We start from the raw sequence: 23,280 nt of genomic DNA on the forward strand, positions 1-23,280 counted from the left end.
CTTCCTCATCATATGGTGCTGTGTAGCGAAGCAGCAGAAATATTACAACTATTGAAATACAGTGTTGCTCTTAATAATTGCTGAAAGAAATTTTATGGTTTCAAACTGGGAAACACAACGTTGGAAAATATAATATGGACGTAAGTGCATTTCCACACAGTTTCCTTTACTTTTCTCTGCTCTGTATCAATTAGGAATTTATTTTAATTTTGTGTGTTGTTTTCACTCTTTTCCTCCTTTTCCGATAACATAATTTATAAGTTTAGCTTTCTCTTCGCATTTAAATTTCCAGGCTTGAAGTCAATTTAGGCAATTTTTATGGCGTTAATTGGGTTGTTAAGTTTCTCATTCAAGCAGTGGCTTGTGATGATCCACTTTGGGGCAATGATTTGGCTCCAGCAGAGCGCAAAATGAAAAACATTTCGAGCTGTGGGCCTGAAGCAAGTTTCCTTCCGCGTGCCTCGAGGCAACTCTTAATTAGATTGGAAAAGTTTGTAATAACAGCAGCTCGAATATAAATTGCTCCGGCCGGACACGAACCGAGGATGAGAAAAAGAGGGATTCATCAAGAAACAGACGCAACTAAAAATCCCTCGTTAATTTTGTTTTTTCACCATTTCATAAACGAACTAAATTTTTCCTGCATTAACTGGAGAGACATGGTGTTCGTTTAAAAGTTTTCTGTTTGATTTAAATAAAGTGGATTAATTTTTGCTAAAATCAGCTGAAAAAGTTGTCTGACTTTTAAAAGTATTAATTCCAATAAAAAACATTTATAAAATATATCAAACTAAATTAATTACAATCAAAACTTTTTCTTTTACTTAATTTATTGATGTATTTATTTTTTAATCTAATAAATCCATCCCTTCACTCTTCATCTTGCATGCTTTTTTAATTCAATAATGATTTAAGACTGAATTTAAACATTTTATTCTCTAAAATTAATTAAAATGGGCAAATTCATGGAAATATTAAAAGGTGAATTAATGTATGGATATTTCCTTCGTCGAATTACTTGTAAATTATCTCAAATTATTCATTGAAATTAACCTAAAAATTGTTATGGTATAAAGTGGAAATACATCAATATCAGGTTCTTTCATTCAGCAATTCAGACTTGTTCCTTATTTCCCAGCACGTGTTTCCACTTTGCATGATGAGCAAATATTCTGCCGTTGCTGCAGAGAGACATTTAATTAAAAATCAAATAAATTTGCGAGTTGAGTGCCTCTTCTGCGATATACTTTCTCTTGAGTTAATGTTAGGTATATATCTGTGAGGTGCGGTGGTGGGTGCTCTACTCGAATGAAGAGATGCGCGCGGACGGGAAATTTATTATTCCGCTCCGTCTGACTGACATCCCTTTTTTATTGAAAGCAACGTTTTCCTTTGGTCGTCGGTTTCGGTAAAACTCTCTCTGGTCTCGCAGGAGAGCGAGCAACTTCGCGTTCAATATATGAATTTATGCAAAGCTCCACCTTTCTTTTCCTTTCCTTCGAAGAAAGAGAAGCCTTCGGAATTTCTCAGGGGGCGTTTTGTTGATCGTGCATGCAAACAATGACCTCAGATTTCCTCAAATGAATTTTATCCCTTTTCATGTGGGCTCCTATTTCCGACCTGCTCGTGGATATTAAAATTCCATTTGGCTCCGATCGAGCAAATATTGGCCATTTTTTTCTCTTTATTTTTTTCAATTTCCGCCACGTCGCGCGAGCAGATTTAATATAGGCGCCATTTCAAATGCGAAATAATAAGCTGCGGCTCACAATCAGACTAAAAATCTGTGTGCAGGAATATAAAGTGTATGTAAATCCAACTACTCGACGCATTGCTCTCTCCGCCCGCCGTAAATCTTTATGAATGTTTCAGCCTGGGAGGAGGAAAATTCCCGAGATGAAATAAATTCACTGCCTGCTGTATTTTTAGCGCTGAAATCTTTTTAAAAAGCCTTTGCGATAATCCCACTTTCTGGAGTACAAACGAACAGAGGATCTCAATCAGAGGCAGCAAATTGAACAAGAAGCAAAAGTTGATTGCTTCGGAAGTAGAAAGTCCTCCAGGAAATACCTTTTGGTCCTTAACGCGGTTAACACGAAATAAATTGCAGTCATTTCCCAGCACTATACACTTTGCTAATTGGATTCTGCGCGTTTCCGATTCACTCGAGCACGTCCTCGATTTCGCCCGATTTTTTGTACTATTTTTTTATTGCCACCAGGAGTTAAAAATTAAAAGGGACGCGCTCTCTTCGGGCCCGAGAGACGGCAGCTCAAGCTCCATTTGTTGCGAGACTTGAAGATCTCTCCACTCTGAGGCTGCCAGCAAAGAAGGCCAAACCATTTTTCTCCTATTGTTCCCTAGTGGTGCTGCTGGAGAGTGAAAAATTCGCCTTCGTTGGGTGCGCACGTGCAGCGAATAATTTTTTTTGAAACAAGATGCTCTCCAAGTCACGGACCCTCTTTTATGAAGTCGATCTCTTCAGAGGTTCCAAATATTCAAAAGTCCCTTTGATTGTTTATTAATTGTGCATCATTATCTTATTTTATTTTTAAGTAAATTTGATCAGAAATTAATAATTTATGTTATTGTTCTTGTTTATTCGTCCACATTGTTTACAGTTAATTAATGGAAAACAATTTGTTTGAATTTAATTTTTACCGTCAATTAACAACAAATACAATTAACTTCCCAACATAATTTTTGATTGGATTTTTACTGAATTGAATATTGTTTTAAAATTCTAACAAATTTTTACTGAATATTGTTTTAAATTTCAAACGAGAAGCAGTTTTAGCAACGGTTTAAGAGTTTTGCCGTGCCCATTTTGCAGATTGGAGAGGAAGATGCTAAAGTTTTCATATATTTTCGTATTGGCTTTTTTGGCAGGTAAAACTTACAGGCAAAAACATGATTATATTTTCTGCAAAAGTTTATTGATTAGTAAATTCTAGGATTTTAAGGAAAACAAATTTTTAGTAAATTAAACCAAGAGAAAATATATTTCCATTTATTTGTGAGAAAAATTAATTCTTGCCTTTTATTAGGACAATTCGCTGCAAGTCCTTTCAAATGAGCTAAATCCATAGCCGGTCAGGCAGCAAAGGAGCTAATTGTAAGTGCCAAAGGAGCTAAATCCACTATTGACCTAAAACGCGTTTGTTCTTGGAATTGGTTCGTTTCCACCTTATGAGTGACTAGGTATCATTAGATAGCATAGTTCATATGACAACATGGGTGGAAAAGTGCCTGATAATGTGCAGTGGTTATGCAGCCACGCCATACACCGTCGAATTTCGCTTCATTAAACATCAACATTACGTTTTTCCGCTTTTCTTTATTCAATTTTTAAAAACTTTACAGCGTTTTAAAGATAATTTTTCAGATATCAAAAACTGAGTATGTGGCAAGATCAAGAATTAATATTATGCCATATTATTAAAAACTAATGAAATCTAACTGTATAGTGCCATTCTCATTTTAACAAGCTCTTCGCGATTATTGAATCGCAGAGTTGCTTTATGCATATATATTGTATTGGAAATAGTATTTCTGCTTATGAATTAACTTTGAAAAACCGTATAAATAAACATGATAATTGAAAATAAACAAATAAATGATTACAAAAAGTGATAATAGAATTGAATTGAAAATAATTTAATAAATGAAAGACCTACTCAACATAAAGCATTGCACTTATTGATAAAGAAAAGGAGTTGCTCAATTGAAATTGACCAAAAACACAATGAAAAGTTTATAAGCAAAAGCAAAAAACTTTAGCTTGATGATCTTTATCAAGGTATAATAAAATAATTGATTTTACCTCTATTGATAACTTAAAATAACTTTCATGATTTTTTCCAATGAAGCTCACCAAAATGTTTGTTCTTAGCGATGATACGTTTGTGTTGACGTTGAAAATTAAAATATAATGACATTTATAAAATTAAATAAAATAGATATTTATATTTAGTCACAGCTGAAAACGTATTTTAATATTCCATTGAAAAAATTTCGGTTTGAATAAATTTGTTTTATTTGAGTAATTCATAAGAAACAAAACTAATCAAAATTTTTTACAAATTTATTGTTTTGAACTTAATATAAAATAAATAAAAGATGGTTTTCTTAAAAAGCATCACTTTTTTCTTATTGTATTCTATCGGCACCTTTGGTTTGCACAGCCGAGTCAATAATGAAAGTTGGATTCTTGGTGAAAATCATGAATTAAATTTTTTTCATTTAAGCGCTATATCTTCATTAAATTTTATTGTTCAGGCGCATTTAGGGACTTAAATCGAAGGCGCTTGCACAGCCGAGTCAATATTGAAAGTTGGATTCTTGGTGAAAATCATGAATTAAATTTTTTTCATTTAAGCGCTATATCTTCATTAAATTTTATTGTTCAGGCGCATCAAGGGACTTAAATCGAAGGCGCTTGCACAGCCGAGTCAATATTGAAAGTTGGATTCTTGGTTAAAATCATGAATTTAATTTTTTTCATTTAAGCGCTATATCTTCATTAAATTTTATTGTTCAGGCGCATCAAGGGACTTAAATCGAAGGCGCTTGCACAGCCGAGTCAATATTGAAAGTTGGATTCTTGGTTAAAATCATGAATTTAATTTTTTTCATTTAAGCGCTATATCTTCATTAAATTTTATGGTTCAGGCGCATCAAGGGACTTAAATTGAAGTCGCTTGCACAGCCGAGTCAATATTGAAAGTTGGATTCTTGGTGAAAATCATGTATTTAATTTTTTTCATTTAAGCGCTATATCTTCATTAAATTTTATTGTTCAGGCGCATTTAGGGACTTAAATCGAAGGCGCTTGCACAGCCGAGTCAATATTGAAAGTTGGATTCTTGGTTAAAATCATGAATTTAATTTTTTTCATTTAAGCGCTATATCTTCATTAAATTTTATTGTTCAGGCGCATCAAGGGACTTAAATTGAAGTCGCTTGCACAGCCGAGTCAATATTGAAAGTTGGATTCTTGGTGAAAATCATGTATTTAATTTTTTTTCATTTAAGCGCTATATCTTCATTAAATTTTATTGTTCAGGCGCATTTAGGGACTTAAATCGAAGGCGCTTGCACAGCCGAGTCAATATTGAAAGTTGGATTCTTGGTGAAAATCATGAATTAAATTTTTTTCATTTAAGCGCTATATCTTCATTAAATTTTATTGTTCAGGCGCATCAAGGGACTTAAATTGAAGTCGCTTGCACAGCCGAGTCAATATTGAAAGTTGGATTCTTGGTGAAAATCATGTATTTAATTTTTTTCATTTAAGCGCTATATCTTCATTAAATTGGATTGTTCGGGCGCATTAAGGGACTTCAATCAAAGGCACTTGCACAGCCGAGTCAATATTGAAAGTTGGATTCTTGGTGAAAATCATGAATTAAATTTTTTTCATTTAAGCGCTATATCTTCATTAAATTTTATTGTTCAGGCGCATTTAGGGACTTAAATCGAAGGCGCTTGCACAGCCGAGTCAATATTGAAAGTTGGATTCTTGGTGAAAATCATGAATTAAATTTTTTTCATTTAAGCGCTATATCTTCATTAAATTTTATTGTTCAGGCGCATCAAGGGACTTAAATCGAAGGCGCTTGCACAGCCGAGTCAATATTGAAAGTTGGATTCTTGGTTAAAATCATGAATTTAATTTTTTTCATTTAAGCGCTATATCTTCATTAAATTTTATTGTTCAGGCGCATCAAGGGACTTAAATCGAAGGCGCTTGCACAGCCGAGTCAATATTGAAAGCTGGATTCTTGGTTAAAATCATGAATTTAATTTTTTTCATTTAAGCGCTATATCTTCATTAAATTTTATTGTTCAGGCGCATCAAGGGACTTAAATTGAAGTCGCTTGCACAGCCGAGTCAATATTGAAAGTTGGATTCTTGGTGAAAATCATGTATTTAATTTTTTTCATTTAAGCGCTATATCTTCATTAAATTTTATTGTTCAGGCGCATTTAGGGACTTAAATCGAAGGCGCTTGCACAGCCGAGTCAATAATGAAAGTTGGATTCTTGGTGAAAATCATGAATTAAATTTTTTTCATTTAAGCGCTATATCTTCATTAAATTTTATTGTTCAGGCGCATTTAGGGACTTAAATCGAAGGCGCTTGCACAGCCGAGTCAATATTGAAAGTTGGATTCTTGGTGAAAATCATGAATTAAATTTTTTTCATTTAAGCGCTATATCTTCATTAAATTTTATTGTTCAGGCGCATCAAGGGACTTAAATCGAAGGCGCTTGCACAGCCGAGTCAATATTGAAAGTTGGATTCTTGGTTAAAATCATGAATTTAATTTTTTTCATTTAAGCGCTATATCTTCATTAAATTTTATTGTTCAGGCGCATCAAGGGACTTAAATCGAAGGCGCTTGCACAGCCGAGTCAATATTGAAAGTTGGATTCTTGGTTAAAATCATGAATTTAATTTTTTTCATTTAAGCGCTATATCTTCATTAAATTTTATGGTTCAGGCGCATCAAGGGACTTAAATTGAAGTCGCTTGCACAGCCGAGTCAATATTGAAAGTTGGATTCTTGGTGAAAATCATGTATTTAATTTTTTTCATTTAAGCGCTATATCTTCATTAAATTTTATTGTTCAGGCGCATTTAGGGACTTAAATCGAAGGCGCTTGCACAGCCGAGTCAATATTGAAAGTTGGATTCTTGGTTAAAATCATGAATTTAATTTTTTTCATTTAAGCGCTATATCTTCATTAAATTTTATTGTTCAGGCGCATCAAGGGACTTAAATTGAAGTCGCTTGCACAGCCGAGTCAATATTGAAAGTTGGATTCTTGGTGAAAATCATGTATTTAATTTTTTTTCATTTAAGCGCTATATCTTCATTAAATTTTATTGTTCAGGCGCATTTAGGGACTTAAATCGAAGGCGCTTGCACAGCCGAGTCAATATTGAAAGTTGGATTCTTGGTGAAAATCATGAATTAAATTTTTTTCATTTAAGCGCTATATCTTCATTAAATTTTATTGTTCAGGCGCATCAAGGGACTTAAATTGAAGTCGCTTGCACAGCCGAGTCAATATTGAAAGTTGGATTCTTGGTGAAAATCATGTATTTAATTTTTTTCATTTAAGCGCTATATCTTCATTAAATTGGATTGTTCGGGCGCATTAAGGGACTTCAATCAAAGGCACTTGCACAGCCGAGTCAATATTGAAAGTTGGATTCTTGGTGAAAATCATGAATTAAATTTTTTTCATTTAAGCGCTATATCTTCATTAAATTTTATTGTTCAGGCGCATTTAGGGACTTAAATCGAAGGCGCTTGCACAGCCGAGTCAATATTGAAAGTTGGATTCTTGGTGAAAATCATGAATTAAATTTTTTTCATTTAAGCGCTATATCTTCATTAAATTTTATTGTTCAGGCGCATCAAGGGACTTAAATTGAAGTCGCTTGCACAGCCGAGTCAATATTGAAAGTTGGATTCTTGGTTAAAATCATGAATTTAATTTTTTTCATTTAAGCGCTATATCTTCATTAAATTTTATTGTTCAGGCGCATCAAGGGACTTAAATTGAAGTCGCTTGCACAGCCGAGTCAATATTGAAAGTTGGATTCTTGGTGAAAATCATGTATTTAATTTTTTTTCATTTAAGCGCTATATCTTCATTAAATTTTATTGTTCAGGCGCATCAAGGGACTTAAATCGAAGGCGCTTGCACAGCCGAGTCAATATTGAAAGTTGGATTCTTGGTTAAAATCATGAATTTAATTTTTTTCATTTAAGCGCTATATCTTCATTAAATTTTATTGTTCAGGCGCATCAAGGGACTTAAATCGAAGGCGCTTGCACAGCCGAGTCAATATTGAAAGCTGGATTCTTGGTTAAAATCATGAATTTAATTTTTTTCATTTAAGCGCTATATCTTCATTAAATTTTATTGTTCAGGCGCATCAAGGGACTTAAATTGAAGTCGCTTGCACAGCCGAGTCAATATTGAAAGTTGGATTCTTGGTGAAAATCATGTATTTAATTTTTTTCATTTAAGCGCTATATCTTCATTAAATTTTATTGTTCAGGCGCATTTAGGGACTTAAATCGAAGGCGCTTGCACAGCCGAGTCAATATTGAAAGTTGGATTCTTGGTTAAAATCATGAATTTAATTTTTTTCATTTAAGCGCTATATCTTCATTAAATTTTATTGTTCAGGCGCATCAAGGGACTTAAATTGAAGTCGCTTGCACAGCCGAGTCAATATTGAAAGTTGGATTCTTGGTGAAAATCATGTATTTAATTTTTTTTCATTTAAGCGCTATATCTTTATTAAATTTTATTGTTCAGGCGCATTTAGGGACTTAAATCGAAGGCGCTTGCACAGCCGAGTCAATATTGAAAATTGGACTCTTGGTAAAAATCATGTATTTAATTTTTTTCATTTGAGCGCTATATCTTCATTAAATTTTATTGTTCAGGCGCATCAAGGGACTTAAATTGAAGTCGCTTGCAGGGCCGAGTCAATATTGAAAGTTGGATTCTTGATTAAAATCATGAATTTAATTTTTTTCATTTAAGCGCTATATCTTTATTAAATTTTATTGTTCAGGCGCTTCAAGGGATTTCAATCGAAGGCGCTTGCACAGCCGAGTCAATATTGAAAGTTGGATTCTTGGTGAAGATCATGTATTTAATTTTTTTTTCATTTAAGCGCTATATCTTCATTAAATTTTATTGTTCAGGCGCTTCAAGGGACTTCAATTGAAGTCGCTTGCACAGCCGAGTCAATATTGAAAGTTGGATTCTTGGTGAAAATCGTGAATTTAATTTTTTTTCATTTAAGCGCTATATCTTCATTAAATTTTATTGTTCAGGCGCATTTAGGGACTTAAATCGAAGGCGCTTGCACAGCCGAGTCAATATTGAAAGTTGGACTCTCGGTGAAAATCATGAATTTAATTTTTTTTCATTTAAGCGCAATATCTTTATTAAATTTTATTGTTCAGGCGCATCAAGGGACTTAAATTGAAGGCGCTTGCACAGCCGAGTCAATATTGAAAGTTGGATTCTTGGTGAAAATCATGAATTTAATTTTTTTCATTTAAGCGCTATATCTTCATTAAATTTTATTGTTCAGGCGCATTAATTCAATTCAATTCGTTTATTTTCTCACAACAAGTCAAATATTATTTGGGGGAAAAATTACATTGAAGAGAGAATTGGCAGCCAGCCCTAGTAAACAACTTACTAAAACTCATAAACTCAATTTGAAAGCAAAAGTGTTTCCAAATTAAATCTACTTGCCGAGCTTGAGCCGAAAAGGGGAAATTTTAAACAACAGTCAAATATTCTTTACATGCAATTTTAAACTGAGAAACCGTACAATTTTTTAACGCAGTTGGCAGGGAATTCCACTGATTTGCAATTCGAAAAGAAAAACAAACTTAAATGGAAGGCGCTTGCACAGCCGAGTCAATATTCAAAATCGGAATCTTGGTGAAAATCATAAATTTAATTTTTGCTATTTAATGAATAAATAATTATTTTTTTATTTCTCATTACAATTATTAAGATTTAAAATGTTTACTAATTTAAAAAAAAATAGTAGCCGTCTAAATTTTTGGTTTAATATACTAACAAAAACAAGCTTGCAATTTGATTAAAATTTTTGGTCTATATTGACCTCAATTTTTGGCTCCCAGCTCCCATTAAACAAATCATGCGTTTAAAATAAAAATAATGTTGCAAAAATTTGACTAATTATGTTCTTAAGCTTATTCTAAATAATTGCATTAATTGCATCAAAGGGTTCGTACTTTATTCAGTTTTTTCTTTCTACTGAAAAGTTTGAAAACGTGGATTTAGCTCTTTTGCTACCAGACCGGCTATGGATTTAGCTCTTTTGAAAGGACTTGCAGCTGGTCAATTTTTTAAGCTAATGATATTTTTAAATGGCTAAAATTTATTTAGTTCATTAATCACGTTGGTTTTTATTATTGTAATTATTATTTAACTCAAAATTTTTGTCTAGATCTATACTTTTCAATGCAGATTTTACTCACAAATTTTTTTGAAACAATTTTTCTTCATGTTTGTCCTAAAAAATCATTGCCAACGAATATGAGGGAAAATGCGGCAGAGATGAGAATGGAAATTTTATTTGGCAGTGTGTGGGAGAGTGGAAAGTCGCATAACTGTATATGTTGAAAGGTGCATTGTGAGCACATTTGCGGTGTCGACGCGAGCACTTAACCCTTTGGGCCCAACAAACATCTATATTTACGATTCTCGTCGAGAGTGAAAGACAAAGTTTGCTTTTCCGGCGGGGTTTTACTCACTGCAGGCGAGCGAGTGTGTTTGCATTTGCGACGATGGGCTGACGCGATAGAAGGCCTGTCACACCCTTTGACGCGCCCTCGTCGCTAAAACTAACTAAATCTGGCCACGGCAAACAAACTCGTCGCGCTCTCTTTTGATTTGAATTTTCCGGCCGAAAAGAGCTTGGGCGAAACGCGCGCGCACGAAGCACGAAAAGCGAGCGGAAAAGGGAAAACAAACCTTTCGGAGCGCGCAGCAAAATTATTATTCAGCCAACCATGCTTCGGATCGAAATGAAATGTGTTTGCAAAACGAAAACGGCCGGAGAGGAAGAGATTTGAAAAGATCTGCTCAAATTAAATTTGCTTTAGGAACCTTCCTCATAACGTATCATGAAAAGGGGATAAATTTCAATGAAAAAAATATTATTTTAGGAATTTCATTAAAGGAAAATATTTTTATAAGAACGAAGAAAGTAATTAAATTAAAAAATTTCCAACTATTTTTATTTTTCCATACTTTATGAAAAAGGGATATCAGAAAATAATTAAAGTGATATATATGTTTACAAATTCAAAGCCTCAAATATATTTGCTGGGAAGTTTTTTCAAAAGTCAGAGCAATGTGTTGAGTTAATTTTTTAGCAGTAATAATTTTAATCATTAAAGGAAAAAAAATTATTATATTTCCCCAAAAATATTCATGTCATAGCTAAATTTTAAATCCAACTGCTAAGCATACTCATCGTACTGAATCAACCTAAAGAACTAAAAAGAAAAAAGAAACCAAAAAGACAACTAGAATTATTAGTCGAATTATAATCAATTAATTTATTTTGGTTCCAACCAAATATCCTTTTTATATTAATAAGGACAACAAAGAATAGAGAACAAGAAAAAATCCTTCAAGGAAATGCGCATCTCCCTTTAAGTTCTCATTTATAACAACAGGCAACCATAACAAAAGTGTTGTCACGTATTTCATTTCAAAGGAAAGCGGAAAATATTGCTTGTTCCAAAAATAGCCAAGCCGGAACGACTAGAGAAATGTTGTTTTACGCGAGACGAAAAAGGCAAAATTTGCTCCTTTTTCTCGGCTAGTTGATGGAGGACGTCAAAATGAACAGCAGTGTCAGCAACACAACTGAAATTTTCGCGTCCTTCCCTTTTCTTTGGGATGCTGAATGCGTTTGACGTTTACACAGCGCGAATACCCAAGGTGTACGTTTGTTTTGTTTCCGCGCTGCAGAATAATACAATGTTCCGCGGCAAATTAGATTTCAGCGGGTTTGTTTGCTCTTTCTCTCTCTCACGGTCTTGTCCCTCGCTTCTAACCCACGCATCAGCATGCAGCAAAACTTCCCACACGCACCGGGATCAAACTCGAAAACTTTTTAAGATAACACGTTTCTGGCCGGTTGCAAACAAGATGATCTCCTGCCTAGCATTTAGAGCTCTGCTAACGAAAAATCCCACTTTCTCTTTATTTATATAAAACTTTGATTGTAATCAGATTTATACGGTTTACAATATTTAAATCCTCCTTCACTGTTAATACAAAAATAATATAGGTTTATTCCGTGCATGCTTTTGATCCCCTTCGATGTGCCAGGTGCATTTTATCTTCCAACTCAACATAGGAAGAATAATACAACTCATATTTTTAAACATTGTTCACCTACGAATAATAAATTTATTGATAAACCTGCAATTCATATTTTTACATGGAATTTTTCTTCTCTTTCCATTTTCAAATATAAACTTTATTCAAACTGTCAGCCGGGCTGTGCTTATTTTTTCATCTGTCTCATAATTGTGTGCGTCGGCAACTTTCGCTGTCGTCCAATTTCATGCTTTTTCAACTTGAAACAACTCTGAAGTTTTTGCTTGTTTGCGTCTCTGCGCGTATATGAATTTTCCTCAATTTTTCATTTCCACTTGACTGCCGAGTGCAGCAACGTCTCATCCATATTCATCTCGCCGCGTTATATTGTTGGTTAGTCTGCACGCGCTCATCTTCAATATGTGACGCGTCTCAAAATTTCGAGACGGATTTTATTTAATTTGCCGCGAGCACATCATTCATAATTTACCCTTCATATAGAGACTTAGGGCGGCGCCGGGCTTTTGATCGCACGCGCCTATATACTTTGATGGGCGGAATTTTATTTGATTCGCTCCCTCGTCGGCTGCTCAAGAGTTGGAATTTCCATCAGCACGAGAATGCAATTAGAAAACGCCCGGTCTATTCTCGCAAGAAGATCTCTCCCTAGAGTCAAAAGGGTTAATTTTTTGTATCCCATCAAGCTCTCTGCATCTCCTCTTGACTCAATTAATTTGTAGGAAGGATAAAAAAATATTTCAGTTTAGAATAAAATTAAATTCTCCAAATTTTTTTGTTTCGCCTAAAGCAACACTTGAAATTTTTAATTTTCCAAGGAAGAAAGATAATAAATATACTGAAATACCTCTCTATGTTTTGAAGTTTTTTTTTCTTTTTAAACTAATTACGAGCGTTTTTAGCCTTTTCTCATCTTCTTATATAATCCATCTTATATAAACATTTCAATGCCCAAACAGTTAAATTTTGCATGCTGATTTTTTTTTACGAAATTAGCCGCAGATAGAAGAGGAGAAATGAAATGATAAATGTTCACTCTTGCTAATTTCAACAGGCCTTTTGAAACAGCCCACTCGGACGCTGCATTGTTCGCTGACCACAAACATTTGCCCGCCGCGTATGCTTTTGCAGTTCTACAAATTCCTGTACAAAGAGTTGGTTCGTTTTTGTCTTCCTTTGTCCGAAACAAGGCAGGTCGTAGCTGAGGCCTCACTACAATTGGACAAAGACGCGCGTTATTGTTTTTAAAATCTAATTAGCAAAATCAGTTTTTTTTTCAAAATACGGAAATGCTTTCCATCCAATGTAAAAGCACTGAATTGTTGGTGGTTGTAGGAATAAAACCATTATATTGTCCTCAAGCTTTGCTCCGACAAACTCTGCGTTCACGAGCGCACACACGGTCGCGAGTGGAAAACTTTCAAAACCTTTCGCTTTTGTGTTTTCTGCTGTGCGCGGCGCACGACTAACACACATATTGTGCGCTGATAAAGCTTTGTAAGTGACCCATTTCTCCTGTGTGAGTACGGTAAAGAGCAATAGCAAAATTCAAGCATTGTGCGCTACTAGCACACAAATAGAAGCTTTGAGAGGCGCATGTAGCTGAAAGTAAAAATCCATAAATCATAAATATAATAGAAAATTTAGTAAAATGAGTTCAAATATTCACTGATTTATTATTATTCAGTCCAGAAACACGGCCTTTTCTTCAGAAGCTTCAAATGACAGTTTATTGAAAGGGTGAGAACATGCGTTTAAATAACATCACATGGTTGAAATTTTAATTAATTTTACTTTTATATGCCATAATCTCTATACCACTTAGAAATTAGTTCTTAAACACTTTTTCTTTTTAAAGCTTTTTATTGCAATTTTTTTTAGTGGAAAACGTTATTATGTGTAAAAGAACCGGAAACAAGACATAAAAAAGTTAATTTTCCGCTCAAGTCAATTTTCTGAAACAGTTAGAATATAAAATAAACAGATTTTTTTTTCAAATAAAATTATTAGTAAAGTTTAAAAAATTATCTCTTCTTTTTTGCTTTATCTTATTATTTATTTTATTTTCACGATTATCACATCCGCTATTATGTGTAATCTTTCTGCTAAATATTATCCTCAGCTTTGACTCTCATCTCAAAGTCTAAAGTTTGCGATTACAAATTCCAGGGCAACACAACCGCCTCCCTCTCTGAGCCTGCGTCAGGGTGGTCTTTGGCGATGGTCCTGCTTACGATTGTGACCATTGCGTTGACGATCGTGGGCAACGTGCTGGTGATCCTGAGCGTGTTCACGCACAAGCCTCTTCGCATCGTGCAGAACTTCTTCATCGTGTCGCTGGCGGTGGCCGACCTGACGGTGGCCGTGTTGGTGCTGCCGCTGAACGTGGCGTACTCGCTGCTCGGCCGCTGGCACCTCGGCATCACCGTCTGCAAGATGTGGCTGACGTCAGACGTGCTGTGCTGCACGGCCAGCATCCTCAACCTGTGCGCCATCGCCCTTGACCGCTACTGGGCCATCACCGACCCCATCAACTACGCACACAAGCGCACCCTGAAGCGCGTCCTCCTCATGATCGCCGCCGTCTGGCTCGTCTCGCTCGTCATCAGCTCGCCGCCGCTCGCTGGCTGGAATGACTGGCCTGACCACTTCACCCTGGACACACCATGCCAGTTGACCTCTGAGCGAGGCTACATCGTTTACTCCGCCCTAGGCTCCTTTTTCATCCCCCTTTTGCTCATGATTGTTGTTTATTTTAAGATTTTCGCCGCCATGAAACAGCGGCGCCAAAAGCGCAAGCTTTCAACATCCTCGGAGCCTTCGACGATTTCCTCGCAGCCGGATCCTAGTTTGAACGACCAGGCCTCTGCTAACCAGAAATACGAAGGCAACAACACCCTCAGGAGGACCAGCAAAATGAATGGAACCTTGGAACGGCAGAGCTCCCAAGGAAAAATCTCTTTAATCAGAGAGCGGCGCGCGGCGCGCATTCTGGGCATCGTCATGTGCGCCTTCGTTGTCTGCTGGCTGCCCTTCTTTGTCATGTACGTCCTGAGGGCATTCTGTGAAAGGTGCGAACCAAACGCGGACCTTGACAAATTCATCACCTGGCTAGGATACTTCAATTCGGCCATCAACCCTTTTATTTATACCATTTTTAATAATGACTTTCGACGAGCATTCAATAAAATTTTGTGTTGTAAGTTTTCATAATTATTTTGAATCAAAATAAGTTTTCTTACAATAAACCTTTTTAATCCACCATCAAAATATCTGATGTGTAATTTTCTGAATTATATTTTTTTTCCAAATTATTAAAATGTATATTGCTCTTGCTAAAAATGCTTTTTGAAAAAATAATAATGAATCATTGGAAAAACTGGTAAAATCAGTAGTAAGAATTCTGTTAGAAAATTTAAATTTGTTTAATTAAAATTTTTGCGATGTATAGCAGCACTGATCTTTTTTGCACGTTGGTTATCCAATCGATATCCACTTGGACAGCTTTTTGATAAAAAAAAAAAAAAAAACCAGTGCGTCGTCAGAGCGGTGTGTCTCTCTGTTAGTCCGTAGATTTCATTTCCTGATTACTCTCTGCGGCGGCAAATCATTTCCTTTGCGTCAATGACAATCGCGATAAAAGCAAGCTTTTGAAGATTGCTTTGCTCTGGTAATGGTCGCCTGGAAAAATTCCTCCTTAAAAATAGATGCTGGTATTGAAACAAAATTCAGGAAAATAAAACGCTCTCGTTGCAATTATGACAATATATGATTGTAATATGATTTGCACTCAGAGTCAAAGTTACTTGGAAAGTTTCATTCTTTTGATCTCACAATTTTAATTAAGTGGCTTTGAACGTTAACATGATAATATAAATTTTGCATCAAAACATGGAGACTTGCGAAGCACTGCCGGTGACATTTAATTAAATTGTCAAAGTTTCGCGCACAACCTTTTGTTACTGTCGCTGCTGCTAAGAAAGATTTAACAAAAGGTGTGATTCAATTACTCAAGCAGCCTTAATTTAATAATTGTTTATTGCTCCGTGACTAGCGGTGCGGCCGGGTTGATCGAGTTTCGCAAGAGCTGCAAAGGCCTAAGGCCAAACACCGCATCCGCCCATCATAATCAAAAGACTTGGCTGCTTCTTTCGGAAAATATTAAGTTGGCACTGATGACGAGGGTCTGCGTCTGGCTTAAAGTTTCTGACGTTCGAAATCAATCATTTTCATTACTGCAGGGCTTCTCAAAGGTTGATTCAAACTTTGATTACCCCATATCACATTAAATTTGGCTTCTTGCAAAAGTCAATAATCCAGAATTCAGCGAGTAAAGTAAATTTTCGTGCATTTATCGTTCTGTAGCAATATTTTATTGATTTATAAAATACGAAGTGCGGAGATAAAATATCTTCCATTTATCAAGAAGTCACGCAGGTGAAAACTTTTTGACCTTTCGCTCGGCTGCCTACCTGGAAGCGAGAAAAACCAAATCAACCCTTTTGTCGGTGGTTCAAAAGGAGCATTGGCAAAGAAATCCATCCATCACGTCTTCGTTACCGCCTTTTGTGCCCCTTTTCAGCAGACCCTTGTGCACTATATTGTATTCAGTACGCGCGCAGAAACGCTTTCGCTCTGGTCAACTCGTTTCGCTGCTGGCGATAATGAGATATATTGTTGGACGAGGCTGCAACGAATATGTGTGAGAAATCAAACGAGAGAGATTGCTCCGAATTTCGCCCTCGACGAGTTTAATTATCTCTCGAGACGATATCAGAAAAAGGAAGCAAGACTACTTTTGCGCGCATCCTCTCTTCTCAATGTAATTAACACCTTTTTTGCTTGATTAATGACTCGCTGGGGCAAGTGCCGGGACATTCTTCCGAGCTTTCCTCTCGAGGGCCGCTTTACACAGACCCTTTTATATATTGCAGAATTATGTATACATAGTTTATATTTCTCTCAAGGAGCAAGATGCAAAGTTGATGAAGCGCGCGAGGGTCGCCTCTTTTACTCTTTCATCTCTCGCAGCAAAGGGATTATCTAAAATATGAGAAACGGGAGTTAAAACACGGCGATTTAATCAAGTTGTGATGCAGCAGAAAACTTGACTCCTCGCCCGGTGTCCTTTGCCGCGTTATTACAAAAGTTTCCGCATTATATCCGGACGATTTAATTTCGCCCTTTTTCAGGCACAAAATTTCCAAATATATGAGACCAGCAAAAGTGGAAATTAATTACATCTTGAGGAGGAAGAAAGTAAACTAAGTCCTGTTGAGGGACAATTAAACTTTAATATCTTGCTCTATTCAACAACAATAAACACATTTATCTTTGTCTCGAACAAAAAAAATATGTTCAATTCAACAACAATGAGTCAAAATTTCATTTCCTGTATGTACACGTTCATCTGCCAACGCGTTCCAATGAGGCTCAGAGATTTGGAGCACGTTGGCAGCTACAGCGAGAGCCTTTTATGTTTTGAGCACACGCAGAGAGAGCAAAACAAATCTCGAGAGATTTCGGGTGACAGCTAGAACGTTATTTTTAGAGGGGATATGTGCGGATAGCAAGGTCAATAAAAACTGGTTTCGCCCAGATTTGAGTATCATTAAATTCTTGTGAAGTTAATTTTCAAGCATATTATGAGATTCATTGGATTTTAAGAAATTATATTTGTTACATTTTAATCAGATTATTTTTATCATAAAATATATTTTATACAACAAAAGAGGAAACATTTAATAATAGAAATTACATATTTAGGTATATAATATATATATAATAAATAAAAATAAAATCCGATTAAATTATAATTTCTTAAAATCTAGTATTCCTCACAATATTGTGAACAACACAAAGCATACTTATGGACATTTGCCATCAGCCGCACATATTGTTTTTTACGTGGGACAAAATATCGTTCAAGATTATTGCTATTTCCACACTTCCACCTAGAGAGATCATATTGTGCTCACACACTATTTGTCTGTCTCGATCGAGTCAACACTTGACCGATTTTATGCGGAGCAGTTTTTTGAACGCTTTCCTGAAGTCTAGGTTGAAGATGGTGTAGATGATGGGGTTGAGAGCCGAGTTGATGTATCCGAGCCAAGTGACGAAGTTGATGAGCTTCTCGCTGGGACAGCAGGTGGCGCAGAATGGCAGGATGACGTACATGAGGAAGAATGGCAGCCAGCAGACGACGAACACCCCCATGATGATGCCAAGGGTGCGCGCCGCCCGCCGCTCCTTGGAAAGCGAAATTCGTTGCTTCTCTTCGATGAACTGGTAGACGGTATTTTTGCGGGAAAGCACCGGCGACCGGCGGTGCGTGTTGAGCGGAGCCACATCGGCGGTTGAGTCTGCGTCAACGCCGATGGCTGAGATCTCGTCGTTGGAAGACGCCGCCGCCGTCCGTCGGGCCCGTTCAACGGAACCCCTCTTTCGGCGGCGCCTTTTGCGTCGGTCAGTGTGGCCGTTCTCGTTCGGATTGGCAGTTTCGCTTGAGATGGACTCTGGGTCGTTGTTGGCCGCCGGTGCCGAAGACACCTGCTGCTGCTGAGGCTGGGGCGCCGCCGGCGGCGCCGACAGCACGACGTTCAGCTTGGAAGCGTTGGCGCGTTCGCGCAGGCGCCGTTTGGTCGCCACAAAGATCTCCACGTAGACCAGGGTCATGATGAACAGCGGAATGTAGAAGGAGCCCAACGAGGAGTAGATGACGTAGCCCTGCTGGGAGGTCAACTGGCATGGTGTGTCCAGGGTGAAGTGGTCAGGCCAGTCATTCCAGCCGGCGAGCGGCGGCGAGCTGATGACGAGCGAGACTAGCCAGACGGCGGCGATCATGAGGAGGACGCGCTTCAGGGTGCGCTTGTGTGCGTAGTTGATGGGGTCGGTGATGGCCCAGTAGCGGTCAAGGGCGATGGCGCACAGGTTGAGGATGCTGGCCGTGCAGCACAGCACGTCTGACGTCAGCCACATCTTGCAGACGGTGATGCCGAGGTGCCAGCGGCCGAGCAGCGAGTACGCCACGTTCAGCGGCAGCACCAACACGGCCACCGTCAGGTCGGCCACCGCCAGCGACACGATGAAGAAGTTCTGCACGATGCGAAGAGGCTTGTGCGTGAACACGCTCAGGATCACCAGCACGTTGCCCACGATCGTCAGCACGATGATGGCGCCCAGCGTCAACAGAGTCAGCAGAGCTTCCCACTCGGGCACTGCCAACTCCAAACCGCCCAGCACCACCGAAGGGTAGAAGGCAACGCTCACGTTGGGACATCCACCCTCGCTGTCTGACGAGAGGTCATTGCGCTGCGGCTCCTCCGTCACGCTCACGTTGACAGTGTTGTTGTACGTCCAAGACTCCATTCTGCAACATAGAAAAAAAAGCCAGATCAGATATAACAATTTTCGGTGGAATATTTAAATATTGAAATGTTATTATTATAAATATTATAATATTCATTTAATTTAACAATTTGTATTAAAAAAGGTTGACCTTAGCTCGTAAAAATGTTATTAATTATAAAGCACTTTATTATAAACCTCAATTATCTATTCATCTACTTTGAATGGAAAATCCAATTCATTATTTTATTATTCGGACCCCCTACTAGACTCAAAATTTATGATATTGATATTAAATTCCACAAGGCTGAGTGCACTTGAGCGTCACAGCAAAATGATTAATATGTATTTCGCGTGAACATTTAATTTTAGGTCGCTTTCAATTTCTCACGAATGAAGGGAACAAGTTCATTTTTTATCGCTTCGAAATACCACCGTATTTAGCATAATCGGGCTGTAAAATAACACAATGTGAAGCGAAGCAGATTTTTTTCCCCAATTTATCTTCGGCGTTTTCCCCTCATGAAAGCAAAGACGTTCCGAGCGAATTACCGCTGCTGGCAAAAGACGGGTGGGCGGGCAATGTGCGGAAGGCGCGTGCCAAGCGGGGCAGACAATTAATTTTTCCACAGGCTTGACATTGCCGGCGCATAACAATGAGCGAGGGCTCCCTGCCGCCGCCGCTGATTGCTTTCTTGTAAAAGCCGCTGATCGATATACTCACACCGCGCGCGGACGAGAATTTTTAACAAGCAAATTTGCGGCTGCCGCAACCGACGAGGATTTAAAGCCGTTTGACAATCAATCACTTTTACCACAAATTGAAATGTTACTCCATAGTGCGTCATTCAACGATGGATACCTTTAGAGAATTATTAATAGATGCATATTTGGATCAAAATCAAATTTACTTTCTCTTAAATGATTTGTAATGACTAGTTTTAAAAAGAAATCTATGCTTTGCAAATGGCTAAAAATCCTTAAATATATCTTTTTTATTAACTAATCATCCTGATATAAAATCAAGTAAAATGTTAAAATGCCAAACATAAAATTTCAATATAAAAGAAAAACTTTATGCGATTAAGTTTTTGTATCATAGATTGAATATTTTTGTTCTTATGAACATTTTTTTAAATGAAATGAATATTTACTCAAAAGTTTGTGTCAACTTTTCTCAACCAGAATTAAATAAAGTTTTAATATTTTGTGTACAAAAATATCACAACTTCTCTGTTACCTTTTATAAAAAAAAAAATAATAATATATAATTTTGATTCTGACCCCAAAGTTATAATACCTTGTTAAAGGCATACAAACTCGAAAAGTGAGCTAACCAGCAGGTTCTCTTTTTTTTCAATGCACATTATTAGGCATCATTTGGATGTTGGGCTGTGGGCTACGCTCTCTGGTCTGGTTTTCGGCTCTCATGGATGCCGATGCGAGATCAAAGCTCTCTCGCCGCCGATCAATATCCAATACAGGCGAACCCACTCGATTCCCTGTTTTGTGTTGATGATATCCGGCGCTACCGAGGAGGCAAAAAGCATGCTTATTTTCTCTCGACGCGGCTGCTGCGCGGGACAGCACGCGAATTTTTTTTATGTGCTTTGTGCAAAGCAAATGGGGCAGATATAGTGAGGGAGAGACTCGTTTCTCTCGCCAACAGAATAAATGTTCAAAAAAAGCACCCGTTCCGATTTTCAATTAAATTTGCAATTCGATCCAAATAAGGAAGAAGATTATTTTAAACTTACTCTATCAAATGGGCAAAAATAAATTGGATTCCCAGCCAAGATTGCCCCAATTTTCATCAAAAATAATTGCGGGGCGAAAAAGTGTCAGAAGGGAAAAACTGGGCTGGAATTTGCTCTCGCAGGCGGAGAGAGAGAGTGAGTCTCTCTGGTGTGCCGAGGGTTGTGCCTTAATAAAGATTAATAGGAGTCGCTCGGGAGTCGACTCTTGTCACTATGCAATCAAAGGCGCTCCCTCGGTGCCTCCGAACGTATATAAAATAATTTGAGACGGGATTCCACATACGAGATAGATGATTTAGGGCGGAGGAACGTGAGCCCCGGAGAACCTTTTGAATAATGTCGACGATTTGCATATGCGGATATTATGGAGTCGGCCTTTTCAATTGTTTTCACATACGGGCCTGCACGTTTAGCAGCAATAAAAATGAGAAATGTGTCCGCGGGGAAGGCGCTCGCTAAATGATTGGCTATTTTTGAAAAAAAAATATCCATTTATTATAAAGAGAAAGAGAGAGGATTACATTCCTACAGGGACCCTTTGCTAATTAAAACTCTGAAGAGCACTTCTGGATACGATGTAATTGCTGCTTTTTATTTGTGTAAGACTTTTTTAAATACACCAGAGGATCTATTGATTTATTTCAGGGTGAAAAAAGTACAGGCAAACTGATGGATGCAGAATTTTTATCTCCCAAAGGAGATAAGCAGAAATGTTGATTGAATTTAGGCAACCAGTGGTCTTGATTTGTGAGTTTTTGTGTTTATTCATCAAACAACTGTCATAAATAACACATGACGTTTGAACAAAAATGTCACAACACTCATAAATATTCAGCAAAAATGGAAATTTTTGGTTAAAAATGTTTTGAATTCCCGAACAGTGAGGGTCACATCAAATCTAATTAAACTTGCCTATGCCTTGCTAATCAATACAACGTCCACAGCTATTTCGCATCATTCCTTTGCTGTTTGGGAGAGGTTCGTAATCGGTCCGTTTAATTAGCGTGCGAATTCCCAAGAGTGCGGTGTGCGAAAGAGCGACTCATTTTCGAAGCTCTCTCGCCACGGTCCGGCCTGCGTTTTCTGCTTATCACTAATTCAAAGTGGCCGCCGCAAGAGCAGCTGGAATTCCAACAAATGAATTATGCACCGTCTCTGGTGGTTTAATCTATTTATGAGCCGCCTCCTAATCCGGCCGGCTTCTTTGTGTGCAGCGCGAAAAATCTTTAATTTACACCGAGTGCGTGCGTCGCCACTATCTCTGGATTATTTGCTGGGCGCACGAGATGAGAGAAGGCTCAAGCGACAGATTACGGTCGCACCGAGAGAAAGTGAAAGTGTTTCGCGTGGCAGGGCCTGGGACACCACGCACGTGCCACTAGCTAATTTCCACCTCACTTTAATTGCCTTGTCCGCATTCGTTATTCATTAGCAGCAATAGTGAATTTTTTTAATTTACATCCTTGTTTTTTAACTTCCAGTTCCAGTTGAATCAATAATTATTAATATTTAGTTGCCTTTGTTTCCCGTTGGCTCGGGCGGAAGACATCGTTTCTTTGGCCAACATAATAGAGCTGATGTTCGGCCTTTGCCGTAGGCTTAATGTTATGTAATTTTTTTTAATCAATTAAGACAATTTTAAGTACATAATTATATAAAGTACGAAATCTGGATAATTATTAATAAATTTCTTATTGGAATTAAATCTACAAAGTGTAAGTTAATTTACATATTTCAAAAGTTTTCAATGCGTTGATAATTTAATGAAATTTAAAAAAAGCTATTCTATTCTATCCTATTCTATTCTAAAAATAGTTTTGCACAAAAATTTGCAAGAATTAATAGCTTTCAAAAGTTTTACGCCATTTTTTGATGAAATTCCCCACTTGAGAAACTTTGAACTCTCATCAATTTCTTTTCAAAATCAAGTTTCTAAAAATGTTTAAAAATATCTTCACAATTTACCGCGGAATTTTGATTTTCTAAATGTTCGTAACCCCTTGAAACGCATATTTAGCCAGTTTTGAGTATCCGACTAACGCAGAGGCAGGAAAGTCATCACATTTCGTCCTAGCTGAAATTGCATCCGAGTGTCATAGAAATGTCAAAGGGAATAATTAATTGCAAACAGCAAAGGAAGGAAACTGCAGCTCTCACTCGGTAACTTGGGCCAAGTGCAAACGAAACGTCTATTATGCAGGGTGGGGTGGGCCGCCGCAAGTGTTTTGCATAGTGCAAC

The 23,280-nt window shown here is 37.3% G+C and overlaps 2 protein-coding genes across 3 annotated transcripts in view; one reads left to right on the top strand and one right to left on the bottom strand.

The window, feature by feature from the left end:
- LOC132196231 (tyramine receptor 1-like) lies at nucleotides 1-18,651 on the top strand. 2 transcript variants are annotated; one of them, XM_059618737.1, is made up of 3 exons: nucleotides 52-140; nucleotides 13,622-13,674; nucleotides 14,104-18,651. In XM_059618737.1, the coding sequence occupies exon 3, from the start codon at nucleotides 14,155-14,157 to the stop codon at nucleotides 15,145-15,147; it is 993 nt and encodes a 330-aa protein (XP_059474720.1). In that variant the 5' UTR covers nucleotides 52-140; nucleotides 13,622-13,674; nucleotides 14,104-14,154; the 3' UTR covers nucleotides 15,148-18,651. The 2 variants fall into 2 exon arrangements, with proteins under 2 accessions (XP_059474719.1, XP_059474720.1); XM_059618736.1 differs by lacking the exon at nucleotides 13,622-13,674 and having other exon boundaries at nucleotides 1-140.
- LOC132196229 (tyramine receptor 1) overlaps nucleotides 17,209-23,280 on the bottom strand; it is a 20,727-nt gene continuing 14,655 nt past the window's right edge. The window contains exon 2 of the mRNA XM_059618734.1: nucleotides 17,209-19,306. Within this exon, the coding sequence (XP_059474717.1) occupies nucleotides 17,938-19,305 (1,368 nt within the window). The 5' untranslated portion in view covers nucleotide 19,306 and the 3' untranslated portion in view covers nucleotides 17,209-17,937. The remainder of the gene's footprint in view (nucleotides 19,307-23,280) is intronic.

This window comes from Neocloeon triangulifer, unplaced genomic scaffold, assembly GCF_031216515.1.
Source record: "Neocloeon triangulifer isolate White Clay Creek 2 clone unplaced genomic scaffold, ASM3121651v1 ptg000011l, whole genome shotgun sequence".
Taxonomy (NCBI): Eukaryota; Metazoa; Arthropoda; class Insecta; order Ephemeroptera; family Baetidae; genus Neocloeon; species Neocloeon triangulifer.